The sequence below is a fragment of the Onychostruthus taczanowskii genome, unplaced genomic scaffold (genome assembly GCF_017590055.1).
Source record: "Onychostruthus taczanowskii isolate IOZ18803 unplaced genomic scaffold, ASM1759005v1 scaffold32, whole genome shotgun sequence".
Lineage (NCBI taxonomy): Eukaryota > Metazoa > Chordata > Aves > Passeriformes > Passeridae > Onychostruthus > Onychostruthus taczanowskii.
Window position 1 is genome coordinate 1,509,512 of NW_024500572.1, and position 17,864 is coordinate 1,527,375.

Consider the following 17,864-nt stretch of genomic DNA (forward strand, 5'->3'; position numbering starts at 1 on the left):
TGGTGTCTCTAATTGCAGGCTCTGAGCACCTCCTTTATCATTACACCTGCCATGCAAAAACGAGACAGCTACTTCAGAGCAAGTGGGTACTTAAGTGGCACCCTACATCAAGGGGCTCTCCTGAGTCTGGAATGGGTTTGCAAGCTGGGACTGCATTAAAAAGTACAATATTTACAGAACAATCAGGTCATGCTTCTATGCAACAATGGTTTGGATCACATCTCCTCCCTCCCTCTGGGATTTCCATAAGGATCCATGAAGATTTCCTATCAGTGAGGGGATGGAAAGTATCTCAAGGTACTGCACAGAAACCTAACCTTGTGCAGACCCCACATTTTGTACTCAGAATTGTGTTTCCTGGGTATTCACCCCAACGACACCAAGGAAAAGGCAACTTCAACCCATCAAGGGAAAACTGTGATTAAATTATGGGGGGAAAAAATCAAAATCCAATGCACAGCCATTGTGGTCCTGGAGTCAGGACTTTGTTCTGAGTGATGAGTTCAGCAGGCATGGTTACCTGGGCTTCATCACTCACACTTCAGCTCTCAATTAGCACGGCTGCAAAGTGCCACAGAACACTGCAAAGCTCTAGAAATTCCCCACAATTGGACAGATTTTGGTCATGGAGCTCGTGAGGCAGCCCACGTGCCATCATCCCCAGGGCCATTAAAACAACAGCACAGGAAGAGCAGGCAGGAAAGCAGCAGAGCCCTGGAGAAGCCCATTGACTGTGAATATGTCATCATTCCCTTTGGCACCCAGTGTGGAAACCATGCAAGCCCCACTGGATGAATAATGATTTCAGCAGTCACTCACTCATCTGCATGCACTGGAAATTGGCTCCCAGCCTCCCTGCCTCGTCCTTGCATCCTAATTATACAGACCACCCTACCCTGAAATTAAACTTTCCCAACTGTTACATCAATATTAAGCTTCACATTGAGGAATGATATACCCAAAACCGAGGTAATTAGGTCAAATTAAAAAACAAGATCAATTTCAGAATGATTTGGTTCGCTTTTCTGTTGCTCAGAATGGGGTTTGGATCAGGTTCTGTGTACTACACTCCTGAAGAGTTTATTTAAGCTACTCCTTTGCATGTTCCCCTCTGCACCAAGGAAGAGATCAAAGGCTCTGGAGTTCCAATGTTTGGGTTTTGTTGCCTTTTTTTTTTCCCTAGTATTTTTCTACTTCACTGTAGTCCCAGTAAACAAATGCTGCCAAGAGAAATTTTCTGCATTTTTCTCTGTATTTGCACAGAGCTTTCTACTGGTTTGGCAAGTCCAGAGATCTTTATCAAACATTCATTTTCTAAGTGATTTCCATGCTTCTGTTTGTATTGAGTTCTTCCAATAAGACATTCCTTATTTTCCAAAATTTCCAACAGACAACAGAGCATTGACTTTGCTGGGGCTCCCTGCACAGCACACCAGGCTGCTCCAGCTACCAAAGATAAAATTTGTTCAAAAAGATTCTTTTGGGTCATAATACAAGATGGAACAAGAAGAGTGGCTAAGCCATCACCTTCCTGGGCTGGTGAAAGAGGCCAGGGGCAATTATCTGCCCTGGCAGTCCCTGTTCCCTCTGGCCCAGCTCTGCTGGAGGTTCCACCAGGGCAGCACTGAGCCCAGCTGAGACAGAGGCAGAAACAGCCACCCCAAAGAGCTGGCCAGGAGGGAATCCATGTGGCTTCCAGGATATTAGGCTCCCTACAGGAGATTGAGACAATTCATTGTTCTTGGCTTTGAATGGAATAAAAACAAGGGAAAAAAAATCAAAGAGGAAAAAAGACCCTCCAGAAATTGTATTTGACCCTTGCACAACAGTTTTCTACAATAAGCTGTCCCTCCTACTGCTGTTAATTTGGCTATTATTTTTATGTCCTCTCTAAGGTACTGTGAGTCAGTGCTTTCATCTCATAGGAACATTGCCAAGCTGGCCTGGGTTCTTTCACACAAAAGGGTTGAGATGTAAAGAATAAAGGCTGGTTAAAATTCTTCTAACTCAGGTTTTCTTTGTGACTCAGTAGAGTTGCTTACGTTTGAAAATGCGTGGAGATGCTTCTCACTGGACACTCCTCACACAAAGAACAGACTCCATCACTCACAACAGAGGTCACAGCCTGAAAACTGCTGCATTAAAGATAAAATCCTCTTCATCAATGGCTCAGGGGACAGAGCTGCCTTGGGGGTGGCCAAAGGCCAGGAAATGAACTCCTGCAGGATCTAAAGGCCATGGGCATCCTACAGCCACAGCACATTTCTTTGCCCATAACACTCTGACCTAAGGAAAGTGTCTAAGAAGAGGAGGGAAACACCCAAGTACACAGTAGCACAGCATTTGTGCCTTCTTCCCACACCTTAAGCACCCCTAATTTTTAGTTCAGATCTTTCCTTTCTGAACCAGCTGAAGTCTGGCTTCATGGAAATATGGCTTTCATGGTGGCAAGAGTTCCTGAAGAACTCCAATGTTCAACAACCTACATCAGTCTGGCAGGGGTGAGAGCAGTGGCTTCCCCTCCCCATCTCCCTGGCTTTTTCCTCCCCATTTCCCTGGTTTTCCCTCCCCATCTCCCTGGCTTTTTCCCTGCCCATCTCCCTGGCTTTTCCCTCCCCATCTCCCTGGCTTTTTCCCTGCCCATCTCCCTGGCTTTTCCCTCCCCATCTCCCTGGCTTTTTCCCTGCCCATCTCCCTGGCTTTTCCCTCCCCATCTCCCTGGCTTTTCCCTCCCCATCTCCCTGGCTTTTCCCTCCCCATCTCCCTGGCTTTTCCCTCCCCATCTCCCTGGCTTTTCCCTCCCCATCTCCCTGGCTTTTCCCTCCCCATCTCCCTGGCTTTTCCCTCCCCATCTCCCTGGCTTTTCCCTCCCCATCTCCCTGGCTTTTCCCTCCCCATCTCCCTGGCTTTTTCCCTCCCATCTCCCTGGCTTTTTCCTCCCCATCTCCCTGGCTTTTTCCTCCCCATCTCCCTAGCTTTTTCCTCCCCATCTCCCTGGTTTTCCCTGCCCATCTCCCTGGCTTTTTCCCTCAGCTCTTCTCGATTCTTTCTTGCCTGCCTTCCTCACCTCCCTGTGTCTCCTTTCTCCCTCTGCTCCTCTTACTCATTCACTTTGTAGTACTGTGTGAACTCATGGCATCCAGCCCGCTGCCTTTGCATGGCCTAAAATAAGACCCAGCAAGGCTGGCTGTCTGCAGCAGTTACTGCTCTTTTGTGCACAGCAACACACGCAATTGATCTTCTGTCAGACAACTGCTGCTGCTGGTGGCACTTTACACGCTCGCAGTCCTGGGGCCAGGCGGGTTCCTGTGGCAATAAACACATCAGGAATGTTTGAGTGCACGGCCTGATGCCCTCCCCGGGGTGGGGAACAGCACTCTGCTGTGTGTGCGCTGCCTGCAGCCCATCTTTCTGGGGTTATTTATCTTCCAGGAGCACCAAACTCCTCAGGGCAGCAGCAGCCTGGCCTGTGCTGGTACCAGGAGGCCGAGGCACTGCAGAGAATCCGCTCAGCAGAGCCCAGGCCCAGCCTGGGACAGGGCCGTGGGCGATCTCTGGCCCACAGCCCCTCTGCTGATGGCTTGGAGGGGACATCAGCCCCAAGGCTATCACTCTGGAGCACAGCGGAGGGGAATTCAACACAGGAACACCTCCAGATAGAATTTCCATCTGCAGAGAGGGGCTGAGCACCCCAGGAAGCCCCAGGATGTTTTTTGCCCCATGAAGGGGGGACTGGAAGGTGCAGGGGGAATGAATGGTGTTCCATTCCAGGGACAGCAGGCTGTCACCTGTGCCAGCTCGGCCACAAACCCTGCCAAAGTCAGCACAGCTCTCGTTTTCAAGACATCCCCAAAGCTTTGAAAATGAAACCAAATGATGCATCTTCGCTCAGCTGATCATCTGTGCCAGCAACACATGTTTACTTTAAATAAATATATGCACAAATCTTAAGTGGCAGCAAATTTTACATCTTTCTTTTGGCTGATATTCCTGGTTCAAAGGGCATTCTCAAGCACAGGAAAATAAATGAATTATTTTAAAACAGGAGGATGTATTTGCATGCCTATAAATACATAAAATAAAACTGCTTTTCCTGTTTCAAAGATACATTACAATTACCATTTTATAAAATAAGTTAATCATTTGAATTCTGTAAACACCTCTTAAAATAGTAAAGAAATTAAATGATCATAAGAGAATCTTATTTTTTCATCCAAGTTTAAAGACAGAGGATGTCAAATGTTAGAGCTGTGCTGGACTGCATCAATTTAAAAAATACATAAATTTCCAGGTAACAGAATAAATACTTCTGAGGACACCTGAAAAAAAAGCCTTCTGAAGATTTCACTCTTTCTACTTCTGCATGCTGAGTGCCCCTCATGCAAGTTTAATTTATGCAGTGACGAATATCCTGAGAGACAGAAGCTGTATTAAAAACATGAAGATAAAATAATCCCTAGGTGAGAAGAACCAGTTGGGGCTCAGTAACGCTCTACTCAGCACTGCAGGTTAAATCAATTTGATTAACTTTGCTAGTTAGCATAAATATAACCTTCCTGATTAAAATACTAGTTTGTCAAGGATCACATTCTTCTTACCTGGTAATAAACCAATTTTTTGGCTGTTCCTGAGGAAGGAAAAGGGTCTCAGTATGATATTCCCTTTCAGAGCTGTTGCAACTCTCTGGCCCAAGTTTTTGTGCTGGTGCCACCTCCTCTGTCCTGAAGCACAGGCTGGGTCACATGAAGTGTTTGTTCTTCAGCTCTCAGCACGGAGAACACCGAGCACCATGAAATATGTTCTGTTCTGGAGCCTTTCAAATGAGACCATGGAAACTCAGCTCCTGCTCAGCACTGATTTGAAATAACCTAATCCTACAAAATGCTAAATCACTCTGGCAAAGCTCCTGCAGTCCTGTTCCTCAGGATATCAGCCCTGAGTTATGGGGTACCACAGCTTGCCAAGATGGACCAGGCTCTCAGGGCATTTTTTCAAGCCCTCTTGCCCTGGTCCCACTGCAAGCTAATTTGTGGCACGTTCCTGAAATGCTTCCAGAGAACTCTCAGGAGCAAAGGACACAAGAACTTCAAGGCTCCATCCATCTTTTGACAAATGCAGTGGAAAAAACCTGCATGGTCTTTACCAAGTGGGATCTGCTTGCAGGAAACCAACAAGGACTCATGTCTGGTAGACTCACAAATTCTGGCTATTTCAAAAGCATTTTTGCACTAATTCAGCACTGAGAGCACTGGGTAAGATCCCTGCCCTTCAGCAGCTCAGCTGTTCTGCACAGAGGGCTGCAAACACCTGATTTTAGCAAAGCCCACCAGCCCTGACTTCCCTGCAAGCCGTGTGTGCACTCAAAGCAGAAATCCACACGGATCCTTCCCCAGGAATGGCAGTGCTGGGTCCCACCTGCAGGCACAGAGCAGAACTATTTTTGCTTGAAGAATAAACTGTGTCTTTTTGAACCAAAACACTGCTGCTTCAACTATCCCCACCAAAATGAGATTCTCAGAGTTCTGCCCCAAGGAGAGAGCTCGAGGGAGAAGAGGTGTAGATGGCAACAAGCAATCTCCTCACTCAATGAGTCACAAAAACCTCCTTTGAGATAGCAAAAGTAAGGGCAAAGCAAGGCTCTACACAGATGAGAAAAGATGTGGACAAATATCTGTGTGTATATTTAAAATAAATCTCTTCTTTTTATGCTCTTTGTTCAACTGCATTATCAAAAAAGAGGTTTTAAATACAAGCTTATGGGACTACTAAAGAGGTGAATTTATGAATGTATTCCTAACAAAATACACTCTTGAAGGCTTTAATCTATGAATTGTGACAACCTTGGACAAAATGGATTTTTAATAGAATATAATGTAAACTGCCTGAAACACTGTGATAAGGAATTTTTTTTTAAGTAATGCACAAAAAAGGCAAGGATGCACTCTGCATGAAAGGAGGAAAGGTCTTAATTTAAAGCATTTTAATGGACACTCAATTTGCGTAGGGAAATGTGAGAAATGGAGATGAAAACCTCCTGATAGCAGTAGCACTGCAGAGGGGAGAGGCAGGGAGATTAGAAAAGTAAGCAAATTTGAAAATGCTCCAGCTGATAACAGGGGCTGAAAGGAATGCAGGCAGGATGAGAAGATGTCACAGCCCAGAGTCACTGCTCTCCTGGCAGGCTCTGTCTCTCAGGGGCTCTTATCAGAGCTGAGCACTGGGCAAAGCCCAGCCCAAGTGCAGAGCAGACCTGGCTGGGGTGGAGGGCACCAGGAGGGCACAGATCTCACTCAGGCTGCCTGTGACTCCTGGGGGCTTCTCGGTGTCCCCAAAGCTCCCAGAGCTGTGCCAGGGGCTGGTGGGGCTTTCCACCCCGCACAAAGCCAGAGGGAGGCTCAAACCCACGTGAATTTGGCCAAATCTTACCCAGAAATCAGCTAAGCTCGGCCCAGAGGCTCAGTCCTGGCTTACCCACTGCTCCTCTACCAGCTGGGCCAGTCAGCAAAAGTGAAATTAATTCCAAGAGAGAAAAAAGCATCTCCCCTGAGGTGGATACCATTCTGTCCACTGACAGAAAAGATGATCCTGCACTCTCATCCAGACACAAACTGCCCTCCAAGAAGCCCTTGGATTCTAAAATGAAACACATGAACCGGCTCTAGTGACAATTCTGTCACCTTGACCTTAACAGAAGCAAATTCAGGTCTCCCATCATTTAAATGAAACAGCAGAACTTCTACATAGACACTTGACATTCTTCAAAAGGAAACAGGAGGACCATCATTATGACCAAAAAGACAAATTAAAGGAAAGATCAAAGTTAAATATTTACTCTAAGCACTACAATATTTGCAAATCTGGAAGTGATCTTTCAGCAGTTTCTATTTGCATACTTTAATTAATCCAAAAATATTAAACTAATCTCACAAAGGAAAGGGTCAAAGTATTAATTAACTTGAGATGCATTGCTTTTGTGCAATTTAACAGTTCAACACAAAGCAAAACTCAGTTTTAATAAAACCTAAGTTACTGTGACAGGTATAATTTCATGGATTAGTGAAACCCCATACAAGGCAATAAGTTTCAGTGTTCAGGCTATTATTTTTTTAGTCCAACTTTAAAAATAGTCCCTTCATTTTGATTTCACTAACATCAGATGACCTCAATCTTCCTTTAACCTCAGTCTTTCACTTTTAAACTGATGGTTTTCCACCTTGCTCCAAAGGGAACAGAGATCATGGTTGTTAGAAGAAAGAACCTGATGGGGTTCACAGGGAGCAGACCCTGCCCAGCAACCTGTTGCTTTTTGGGACTACCTAAAAACACAGGGCAAACAAAATTAAGGGGAAAAAAAGCAGTTATATTTATTTATGGGCCTTCAGGTACATTTGGGGCAGACAAAGCCCCACAGGGGCTACACCCAAAATGGACCATATTTCTCTGGCTTAGTTCATTTTTTCTGTTGGCTCTTTGGCAAGAGGAATTTGTCTGTCAGGGGCTCTTATCAGAGCTGAGCACTGGGCAAAGCCCAGCCCAAGTGAAGGGGTTCTGCTGCCCTGAAAAGCAGATGTGAGCTGGGACTGGGGGGCTGCCTCCAGTTTAATTCAATAATCTACTCCCGAAAGCTCAGCAGCGAAACAAAAGGGAATAAAGCTCTGTCAGATCAGAAACAAAAGGGAATAAAGCTCTCATCAGATCACCTACAGCTTTCCAGGCTGGCAGAGGAGCATTATTGCAGCTCTTCAGGGAAGTCAGTGTTTCGTGTCTGGTGCCCCATGTGTGGAGACACGAGGCTTGACTCCATATTTCAGAAGGCTGCTTTATTATATTATGATATATATTATACTAAAATATGACATTATACTAAAAGAATAGAGAGGAAAAGATCATCAGAAAGCTAGAAAGAACAAGAATAGAACACAACAAAATCCTGTGACTGCTCACAGCCTCAGGTGGCTGTGGTTGGTCATCAGTGAAAACAATCCACATGGAGCAATGGAAGATGCACCAGTTGCATCCCACATCAGCAGAGAGTTATTGTTTACACTTCTCTCCTGAGGCTCCTCAGCTCCTCAGGGGATTTTTCATGGAATATCATGGCTACATCAGTGTGTGTGTGTGCAGCATTTGGCACAGGTCGGGCGGGAGGGCTCACCTGTCCTCGGCGCCGGGGTCGTTGTGCACGCAGGTGAGCGTGGCCGTGCTGCGCGCGCTGTCCGTCTCCTCCTGCACCCCCCACTGGTCAGCATCGCTGACCCTGATGTCCGAGATCCTCACTCCTGGGGCCGTCCTGATCCTGTTGGGGACAGCAAGGATTGCCTTAGCTACAGAGAAACCCAGAGAGGTGAACAAGGAGGCTGAAAGGAAATACTCCCTCTACCATCAATAACAGGTTGCAACCACGAGTCACTCTGCTTTGAAAACACAAAACATTTAAAGAGGTGAGGTGTGAGTTTCATTATGTGCAAAGCCAGTCAACTTTAGCTTGAGCAATGTGGAGAGATTAAGAATGGTTTCTGCTCCTGTGGCACCAGTCTGATACAAATGAAACAGATGTGATGAAGCATAAACTGATTTAATTTGCTGTGTCTGTCCTGCAGTTTAAGATGGGCAATAAGAGCAATGTGATATAAAATACATCCTCCTGTCTGCAAACATTTGGGAGTGAGGTATCTTCTGATATTAGGGATGTCTGCATGGAAAAAAAATTCGTTTCATTGCTCAAAGACCTTAATGCAGGAAGGAGAGAAGAGGTGTTAAGTTATCCTAGACTGAGGGAGGAAAATAATTATGTCATTGCAGCAGGATCTATCAAACTGGGCACATCAGACTGCTGCTGCCGAAAATAATATGATGCTGACATAGAAAACTTTGATATCCTGAGAATGGCTAGAGTTTGAGAGCAGTGTGGTAGCTGGTAAATGTCACCGTTTTTTGGCTCAGAAAAAATAAAACTTGCCAAAAATAAAAAGTCCATGCTCCAGCGAGGCTCAGCGTTAGGAACAGATTGCCAAGGAATAGGAAACAAACTGCTTTTATTAGCAGGAACTTCATTTGTGCAGCTTGACTCCTGAAACAAGCCTGGGATTACAACAGGAGTGCTGCAAATACGCCTGGAGAACAATTAGGCAGAGAGAAACTGCTGCAGCGCCACGCTCGCCACTGCTGTGACTTAATTAATTAAAAGCAAAGCCAAGAGGGACCTTTTAGTTATATGGTGGAATGGAACAGCACTGCTGGGACCTGGAGTGTTATTTAACAGTGAATTGTGATGGGTTTGCCCCATGCCTCATGGCCAGTTGGGGCTCTTGTTACACCATTAAAAACTTCCTTGGAGCTCTGGCTGAGTTCATGGGCTTGGATCAAAGCGAGTTCATGGCTCCATGGGTGGTCTGTTCCTCTGAGAAGGAATTAATTCATCCTGCTTTTATGATATCCTTATTTTTGCCCGTAAGCCTGTAGTGACTTGATGGGTCAAATCCATGCCTGGCATAACCAAGCTGATGAAAAATATTCTCTGTAACAGGATTTTACCTGATATTTTTCTAATTGTCTCCTTCGTGCTTTCCCACAGGCATTCATATCTCCAAACATCATTCCTCAAAGCTGATGTGCCCCTTCCCTATCACCTCCTCTTCTTTTTTTCAGAGGGACATTCACTTATTCTGTAGTAATTACACTGGACCAAATCATTCCTGCAAGACACCTGCATGGCTTCATTTCAGACTGACTTGTAATCCACATGAGACAGAGAATTAGGCCCTCAGCAATGGATTCAATATTTTCTTTCATTAGTCAACCACTTTTGAAAAAAAAAAAAAAATCATTAGGGACTAGCAAAAAAAAAACCCAAAAAAAAAAAAAAAAAAAACTCAAACAAATCAAAGTACCTGTTTTTAAATTCTCTCTTCCCCAGCCAATTTTGTATTTTTTTAAAGAAATTCATATCACCATTCTATCAAGTTCCCATATTTTTTGTTGACAATGCATCTGAAAACTTCTACCCTGACTTTTCACCCAGGTCAAATCCTGATTAATTAAAGGTTAATTGAAGGGCAGGAGATGCTGGGGGGACAGGCACACCAGGACAATTGGAACTTATCCACAATTTCAGGATTCATCAGCCTTTCCCATCTGCCAGAAGCTCGTTATGTCCTCCTACACAGCTTTGCACTGCAGATAGCTTCACTCTGCAGCAGCTCCTTTTGTCTGTCCTGAACCAAATCCAGGGAGGAAGAGGATGAGGAGCTACAACGAGGGTGAGGAGCTACACTGAGGATGAGGAGCTACAATGAGGATGAGGAACTACAACGAGGATGAAGAGCTATGAGGATGAGGAGCTATAATGAGGATGAGGAACTACAACGAGGATGAGGAGCTACACTGAGGATGAGGAGCTACACCAAGGCTGAGGAGCTCCAGGACGCAGTTCCTGCACCCCTGGGCAGGATTCAGGAGCCCTGTGCAGCTCCTCCTGAAGCTGCTCCCCTTTGCCTGCATCAGAGGTGCTCACACAGAGTGTAAGGATGCAGGAGCTCCAACATGCCCCTCTTGCTGCACACCCAGCTGTCCCAGCCTCGTCATGGCCCCTGCACCCCAAAACACCGACCTCCCTCTTGGCCCACCCCTCACCAGCGAGCTTTGCTGTTCATCCCCTTGTGTCTGAGCTGGTTTTTGCCATCAGGTGAGACTCTCCTGCTGGCCCAAGCCTGGCTTCCCTTCAGGGTGACCCTTCCAGGAGGCCCTGTGGTTTTTGGCCGTGCTGTCCCTGCTGGCTGTGTCCCCCTGCCTCGCTGGGTGAGCAGCAAGTGAACAGCGCTCGCTGCTCCCCAGCCACGCTCTCCAGAAGTGTCTCAGAATGCTGCATTTTAGGAAAAATTCCAGTCTAATCCCTTGCATCTGCTCTAGTGGGCTGAGACAAGATGTCATTTTGCATTTTTGGATATCAGTAGAGCCAGGAAGGTTGAAAGAAGGAAGAAACTACGTTCAGCTTCTCACTTAGGAAAAGTCAAGAAATTCAAATGAAACCAGCCTACATATGGGAGTTTGAGCCTACTGTTCCTTAGATAAGTGATTCATATCTTTAAATTTTCCCCCCAGCTCCACAGGCACAAAAATTATTGTAAGTGTTGGGGACTGAGGCTTCAAAAAAGAGTAAGAAATTCCTAGCAGAGCTGCCATGAGCTGGAGAAGGGATGGTGAATGGCACGTGTGTGGGCCCTACTCTGTGCCAGGCTTCAATTAGAAGCTTGGGTGGATCATTTAGTTTTCTTATACCTCCCTTCCCCACGTATAAAATACTGGAAAGTGTTGCTCTGCCAACTCAAAGGGAGCTGTAAGGATAAATGGAATTGCCTGAAAAAAATCTGATGTCCTTTAAGTTTGCCAGCTGACAAAAATTCTGCCATCTCTGTGCACGAAACTGTGGAAAGGAGCTGCTGAAGTATTTCATAGAACCCTGACCCAATAAGCAACTGTTACCACTAAGATGGCTTAATTACTTTTTTTATAAAGATAATTTTTGAAATGAGAGGGGCAAAAAAGGAACAAAACATGGCAGCCAATTGGAAATTTAGCAAAACTGACATTTTGTTCTCACAAAATATTTGCTTTCTGAAAAGCAGAATTGTCAGACAGAAAAGCGTCCTGTTGAAAACTCATGTCTAAAACATTGCAGTGTCCGTGGCATTTGAAAATGCAGTTAGCAGGGATGTGAGGCAGGGAGCTGGGCAGAAATTACCCTGTACAGGGCCTGTGCATTGGGGATATCTCTGCCACAGGGGGGAGGGAGGTCCCACAGAAAGGTGACCCCTCCAGCACAGCCTTTGTGCCACTGTCCCTTTGTGATCCCTTTGTGGGATCTGCAGGGGATGCAGCTGGGGAGAAAGCCAGAGCTGCTTCAGAGTGAGCACAGCCCCTCCTGCAGCTCCAGAGGCACACCAGGAGCTGCTTGCAATGAGGATTTTGGAACACATTTGGTAGCCCTGGCAGGATTTCCCCTGAACAATGTGTCCCCCATTTACTGTGGAATATAAAGATACAAACGTGATGGGCTGGAAGGAGCAGCACTCCCAGCCTGCCAACGTGGGATGTGCAGGGGATGCAGGTGGGGAGAAAGCCAGAGCTGCTTCAGAGTGAGCACAGCCCCTCCTGCAGCTCCAGAGGCACACCAGGAGCTGCTTGCAATGAGGATTTTGGAACACATTTGGTAGCCCTGGCAGGATTTCCCCTGAACAATGTGTCCCCCATTTACTGTGGAATATAAAGATACAAACGTGATGGGCTGGAAGGAGCAGCACTCCCAGCCTGCCAACCTGGAACCAGAAACTCTTTTAAAATGCAATCCCAGCCCAAAATGTATTTGATCCTGCAAATTGAGCCAGTCTGAACCTCTTCTCTCAGTTCTCCCAACACAAGGAAAGAAGGGACAAGTAATCACCAGGGCTGGGAGCAAACTCAGAGCTGCAGGAGGGGTTTATGCACCCAGCACTTGGTGAGGGAAATTCCACAGCCTCCCAGTCAATTAAGTGCAAAATCTGAAAGGTAAATCCTTGCTTGTCACACAGCCCCAGCCCCAAGCCTGGCAGTGGGAACTGGGAGGTAAAGTCTTGGCAAAAGGAACTTTAAAATAGAAACAGAAGGAAAAGATATTTAGGAAATAAACCAGAGATGTGCTCACAGCAGATGGGAAATGCTCAAAATGATGTGAAAAACGACTTTTTCAGAGCTATTTTAGAAATCCTCTTAGCCCCTCCCCACCCCATTGGAGGGGGAAAGCATGATCTGAGCTAAATTCATCCTCAGTGACGTATTAATAATAACAGTTATGATAAATTTCATTTGTAATTTCCAACCATTTCTGCAGCCAGGCCTTCCACACACATTTTTAGCCCAATTAAAAATAAAGCCATTATCCTTTCCCTACAGGAAATCCAAGCTGTAACCAGTTTAGTCGACTTGCCCAAAATTATACTCTCTGCAGAGCCAGAATGAGGGTTTATCCATCCCAATTCCCAGCTAGACACCCCTCCCCTTCTCTAAGACCAAAGCAGAGCAGAGCTGAGTAATTCCAAGCCCTCACAGAGCATTTAACATATTTGAAGAATTGCACAAACAGCAAGCAATTAGTTCTGAACAAGGTCCCTGGGGAGTTTCTAGTTAAAATACATGTGTTTTAGGCTACATTAAACCAAGCATTAGAAATTAAAATCATCACTGAACTCAGACATTACATCTGGGGACTCGTGGGCGTGGGTGAGATGGGCAGTGTTCTATAAAGGATGGAATACCAGGATTCCTGGAGAGGTGGAGGAAGGAGAGGGAGCTGGCTGGGAGAGAGAAGCAGGTCTGTGATTCACAGCTCCCACATCCACTGCACTCCGTGGCTTTTGGGAGGGAGGCACAGACAGTCAGGAGTTCATCCCTAAAAGGGTGTGAAAGCAAAACCTCCTGGGAAATGCAGCTAGAGCAGAGGGAGCTCCCCCAAGGAGAGGCAGCATCCCTCTCTTCTCTCTTCCTGAGACTCCTGGACAAAATTGTCCATGGGTAATCCAGAAATATGAGGAAATGAGGTGATGTAAAGCCACTCCAAAAACACATGGCAGAACCAGGAGTCAGAGCCAGAGCTGCCAAGGAATATTTTGGTATCTTCACTCTCCTGCTGCAGAGCCACTGATAACAGCCAGCCATGAAAAACCAGACCCTGGCAAATGCCCTTTCTGCTGCTGTGGCCTTGGGGTGTGAAATCAGGAGCCCTGCACTGCCTCACCTCTCACAGAATTCACAACAGCTCAGGGGATCAGGTCCTCAACCTTCACAAGCTAAGCAAGTGTTTATTTTTCAAAATATTTTCCCAAGAACTTTCGTTCTTCTTTGTTCTTTCGTATTTTAAAAGACCTGTCACAGATTTATGTTCAAATTACTTCCCCATCAAATTCTCCTTCAAATAGCAGCACTGGGCCAGCTGTGTTTGCTTCCTCAATTCCATATTAATGTCACTATAGGCAAAGTTATTTTTCCAAGTATGTAAAATGCACTTCAAAATACATAAAGACCCTGCAAAGACCTGAGCCCTCTCCAAAGAGGTCACAAGAGTAGAAACACAAAGAATATTCTGCTTTATAGCAAAGTAAAACAAGCGGCCTACACAGCCCCACAGAGAGGTGTAAGTACATGGTGAGCAGATGGCAATTTGGAAACAGCAACTGCAAGGCACCAAACTGAAGGGAACCCCAGGTAAAAGGGTCTGATGAAGGTACCAGCAGGCAAAAAGCTCAGCATGGCTCTAAAAAAGCCAGGGCCAGTTGTGAAAAATGTGTATTTTATGATTGGCTTTTCGCAAGTATTAAAATGAATATTGTATGTGTTATGTTAGAAAGTTATGCTGTATTAATTTTCTTAAGTATTAAATTAACTATTAAGTACTGTCTTAGGTTATTACATAATGTTAAAATAGAAACTATGCTATGTAAGATATTTGGTTAAGAAAGGACTTGCACCACATAGATGCCACAGGACACCTAAATCTTCCAGAGAAAGGGAATTGATTGCTCCCTTATCAGCAGAAAACTAACTTCTTCCCACCTCGCTCAGACAGGAAGATGGCATGAGGATTAAGAGGAAGAAGTTGACAATGACCAGACAGAATCCTGTGTTTGAATGGAATTTATGCATCATGTATGAGATGTATGAATATGCAACAGGCGATTGTTTAACCCCCAGGTGTGCCCTTGGGGTTAAAGGCAGCAAATTCCAAAGTCACCTGGAGTTTTGCTTAAGATTTGACATCTGAATTTCATCCATGCTAAAAACTGCTCCAGTGACTGACCCTTGAGTGCATAATTGGCTCAGATGTTGCCAAAAGCAGCCCTGGGTGTGCTGGGCTCTGCCTGGCCCCCCGTGCCCCAGAACGCCTCCCCACTGCAGGTCAGAGCTTTCCTGGGCCTCCCCAGCTCAGCACTTGTTGTATCGTGCTTTTTGTTTTATTAGTAGGTTTATGGTTTGATTTGTGATTTGGTGGTTTTCCTTGGTGCTGTTTTCCTTTTGTCTCCACCTTTTCCCAGTTATTTCATCAGCTAGTTTCTAGTTTCTATTTCTCCAAACTTTACCCGTTTGTTGAAACCGTTTTTCCTCCCTTGGAAGTTTATTGGTTCACTATTGTTATCCCCACCTAGATTTCTTACTCCCAACTCTCCTGATTTGTTGAAAGTTGTGCCTTCCCCTGACCTTCCCCCACATATAAGTCTTTGTTTGCCCCTTGATCGCGGTTCCAGGAGAGGAAAAGGAGAAGTTTGCCATCAAATAAAGTTTCCCTGGGACCCGTGTGCGCTGCCTGTGTTTTATATTGCAATGAAACAATTGACAACTGGGATTCAACGGAGCTCCAGGGGGAACCTGGAGGGGGAACCTCCACTTTTCTTTCCCCATCAGCTATGATGGGGAAAGAGAAGCAGCAAGCACTGTCCCACCTTCACTCCTAGCAGGAAATGTGCCTTTCCCTCCCCCTGGCACACCTCACTTCCTCCCTGCACCAGTTATTTTTAAATAACCTTCTGTAGCTGCTGTACTTAACCCTGCCAAGCATTTGGGGCTGCAGCTTCCCTGAGAGCAGCTATTAGTGTCACACGTCAGAAAATCTCAGTCCAACACGTGCTCAGGAGGAAAGGCAATGCCAAAGCTCTGGGTAGGACACAGCAGATAAAACGGGCACAGGGGGGCAAGGCAGGAACAAATCTGCTCAAGAGAAGCATCAGTTAACTCACAGAAAATTAAACCTGTTCACAGGCTGAACCAAAGGCACAGTTATTACTTTATATGTTATTATATTATTTATTATATTATTATTTCTATATTATTTTATACATTATTATTTTTATTATTTTACTCAGCACCAGGTTCTAATAGAAATACCCTGTTCTATTGCCTATAAAACCACATGAGAGGGCTTGCACTCATGAGTCCTTCCAACGGTATAAACTAGGAACACATAAAAGGATAAATGATTAAAAGGAAAAAAGCCAATGACTCAGAGGACAGAAAACCCTTTGAAATCATGGAGGGGATCAATGCTGAAGATTTAGAATGTTACAATTACCACTCTTCTACCCAAAAAGGTAAAGCTATCAACCTTTTCTTTTTTCCAGCCCATCAAATGTTTCAAATTATGTAAAACATTGAGCTCACTAGCATATTGGATTTTGAATAATGAAAAGAGTAAACAGGATTTTAATTTGGATTCTGACAGTAAGGCGCTTTCCATGTGATAAATTAACTATTAGGGAAGACAAATTAACACAACCACCCCTTGAGTATGATGGCTTATGATTCTGAGGAAGCTTTTACAGAAGCATGATAAAAATAAGGCAGGATGAAAAACAGGATATGATGATGGAGGGAGTATTTTACCAAAAATTCTTCCTCCTTCTTCACACCAAATTGTGCATATAACTTCTCTTTTAAAATATGCAGCAGATTCTCTCAAGAGCCCCCCATTTTTCTTAAGAATGACTCAACATTTTAGGAGAGTTCCTCAGCTGCTCTAGATGACCAGACTGATGAATTTTAAAGTGCTTGTTGAACACTGAGATGTTAAATTTGACATCTGTGAAGCAAGGTCAGAAGAAGAGGTGTCACCCCTCCTTAGGATTTTTTTTGAAAGGGAAGGTGTCTGAGAAACATTTTCTAGGCATTAGACTATGCTCATAAAATCAGCAAAGAGGATGTGATCAACTTCAAAGCAGCCAAGCATCATGTTATATTTCCACATCCAAATGAAGACTCCCAAGTTCTGTCATTTCTTTAAAGGAGAGAAGACATTTTAAGATTTCATCTTCACATTCCAGCAGAAACTCCATTTTTCAAACTGCTCTCTCTCTCTCTCTCTCAGGTAAGCAAATACAGCTTAGAAAAACAGCAGAAAGGCATCCTAATTGGCTTAAAATTAAAGCTATTAATTTTTATTCCTATTTATTCCTGTCACAAACCAGACCTGTTTCATATGGATTTCCAACACTGCTATGGAAACCTGAGAGGTTCTGAAGTCTTTATGTAACACGAGATGAAAACGCCGTCTCCCACAGCGAGCACTGTTTTCTTTGAAATATGTCAACAGTGGAATTTTGTCCCTCTGGGAGAAAAAGGGTTGCCAGGCACTGAGACAGGAGACATCAGGTCCAAATCTATTGACTCAAGACATGCTATTAACCATTTAACTCACTGGGCAACTTCAAAATAAGGATGTTTGCTCACCTTTGCTTGGAAATTCATGCAAGGAGACAAAACCCTATTATTTCTATGGAGACACCATGTACTTGTATTCCTAAATATTGTACAGATACTGAATTTCAATGTGTTCCTGTAGTTTTCCAGTAGTACTTCAAACTGAAGGTCAAAAAGTTCTGTAACAATTGGCATTTTCTTCATAAAACTAAAAGTCACCATATATTGGAGTCCACCTGAAAACACTGTTGTACTTTTGACATATAAATTACTTTAATCAAAATATAAGCAAGTGTGGGTCTAGATTGTGCTGAAGGCTCCTAAATTCCAGCAAACTCGTGACAGCAGTGGGACAGGCCTGATGTTTGGGTGGCCAACCCTGGCATCCCACCCAGCTCCAGAGAATCCTGCTACACCAGCATGGAAAGGGAGCAGATCCTCTGTCCTCTGTCTGCCTGGAGGGCAGCAAAAATTGCCCAGAATTTGCAAATAAACACACAGTTCTTAGAACTCATTGGACACTTTACACATCCAAATATCCAGTAAACATGAATTAACCATTCCTGCTATAAATCAGAAGGAGACAGGTTTTTTTCCCAAGCCTAAAGGATCCTTGTAGCAGCTCCTGACATCCCTCCCTCCTGAGG

General features: G+C 44.7%; 1 protein-coding gene across 1 annotated transcript in view; it reads right to left on the reverse strand.

Moving 5' to 3' along the window:
• The window catches only part of TMEM132B (transmembrane protein 132B), a 158,180-nt gene that overhangs the window by 109,496 nt on the left and 30,820 nt on the right, over positions 1–17,864 (reverse strand). The window contains exon 3 of the mRNA XM_041410398.1: positions 8,156–8,296. Coding sequence (XP_041266332.1) covers positions 8,156–8,296 — 141 coding nt within the window. The remainder of the gene's footprint in view (positions 1–8,155; positions 8,297–17,864) is intronic.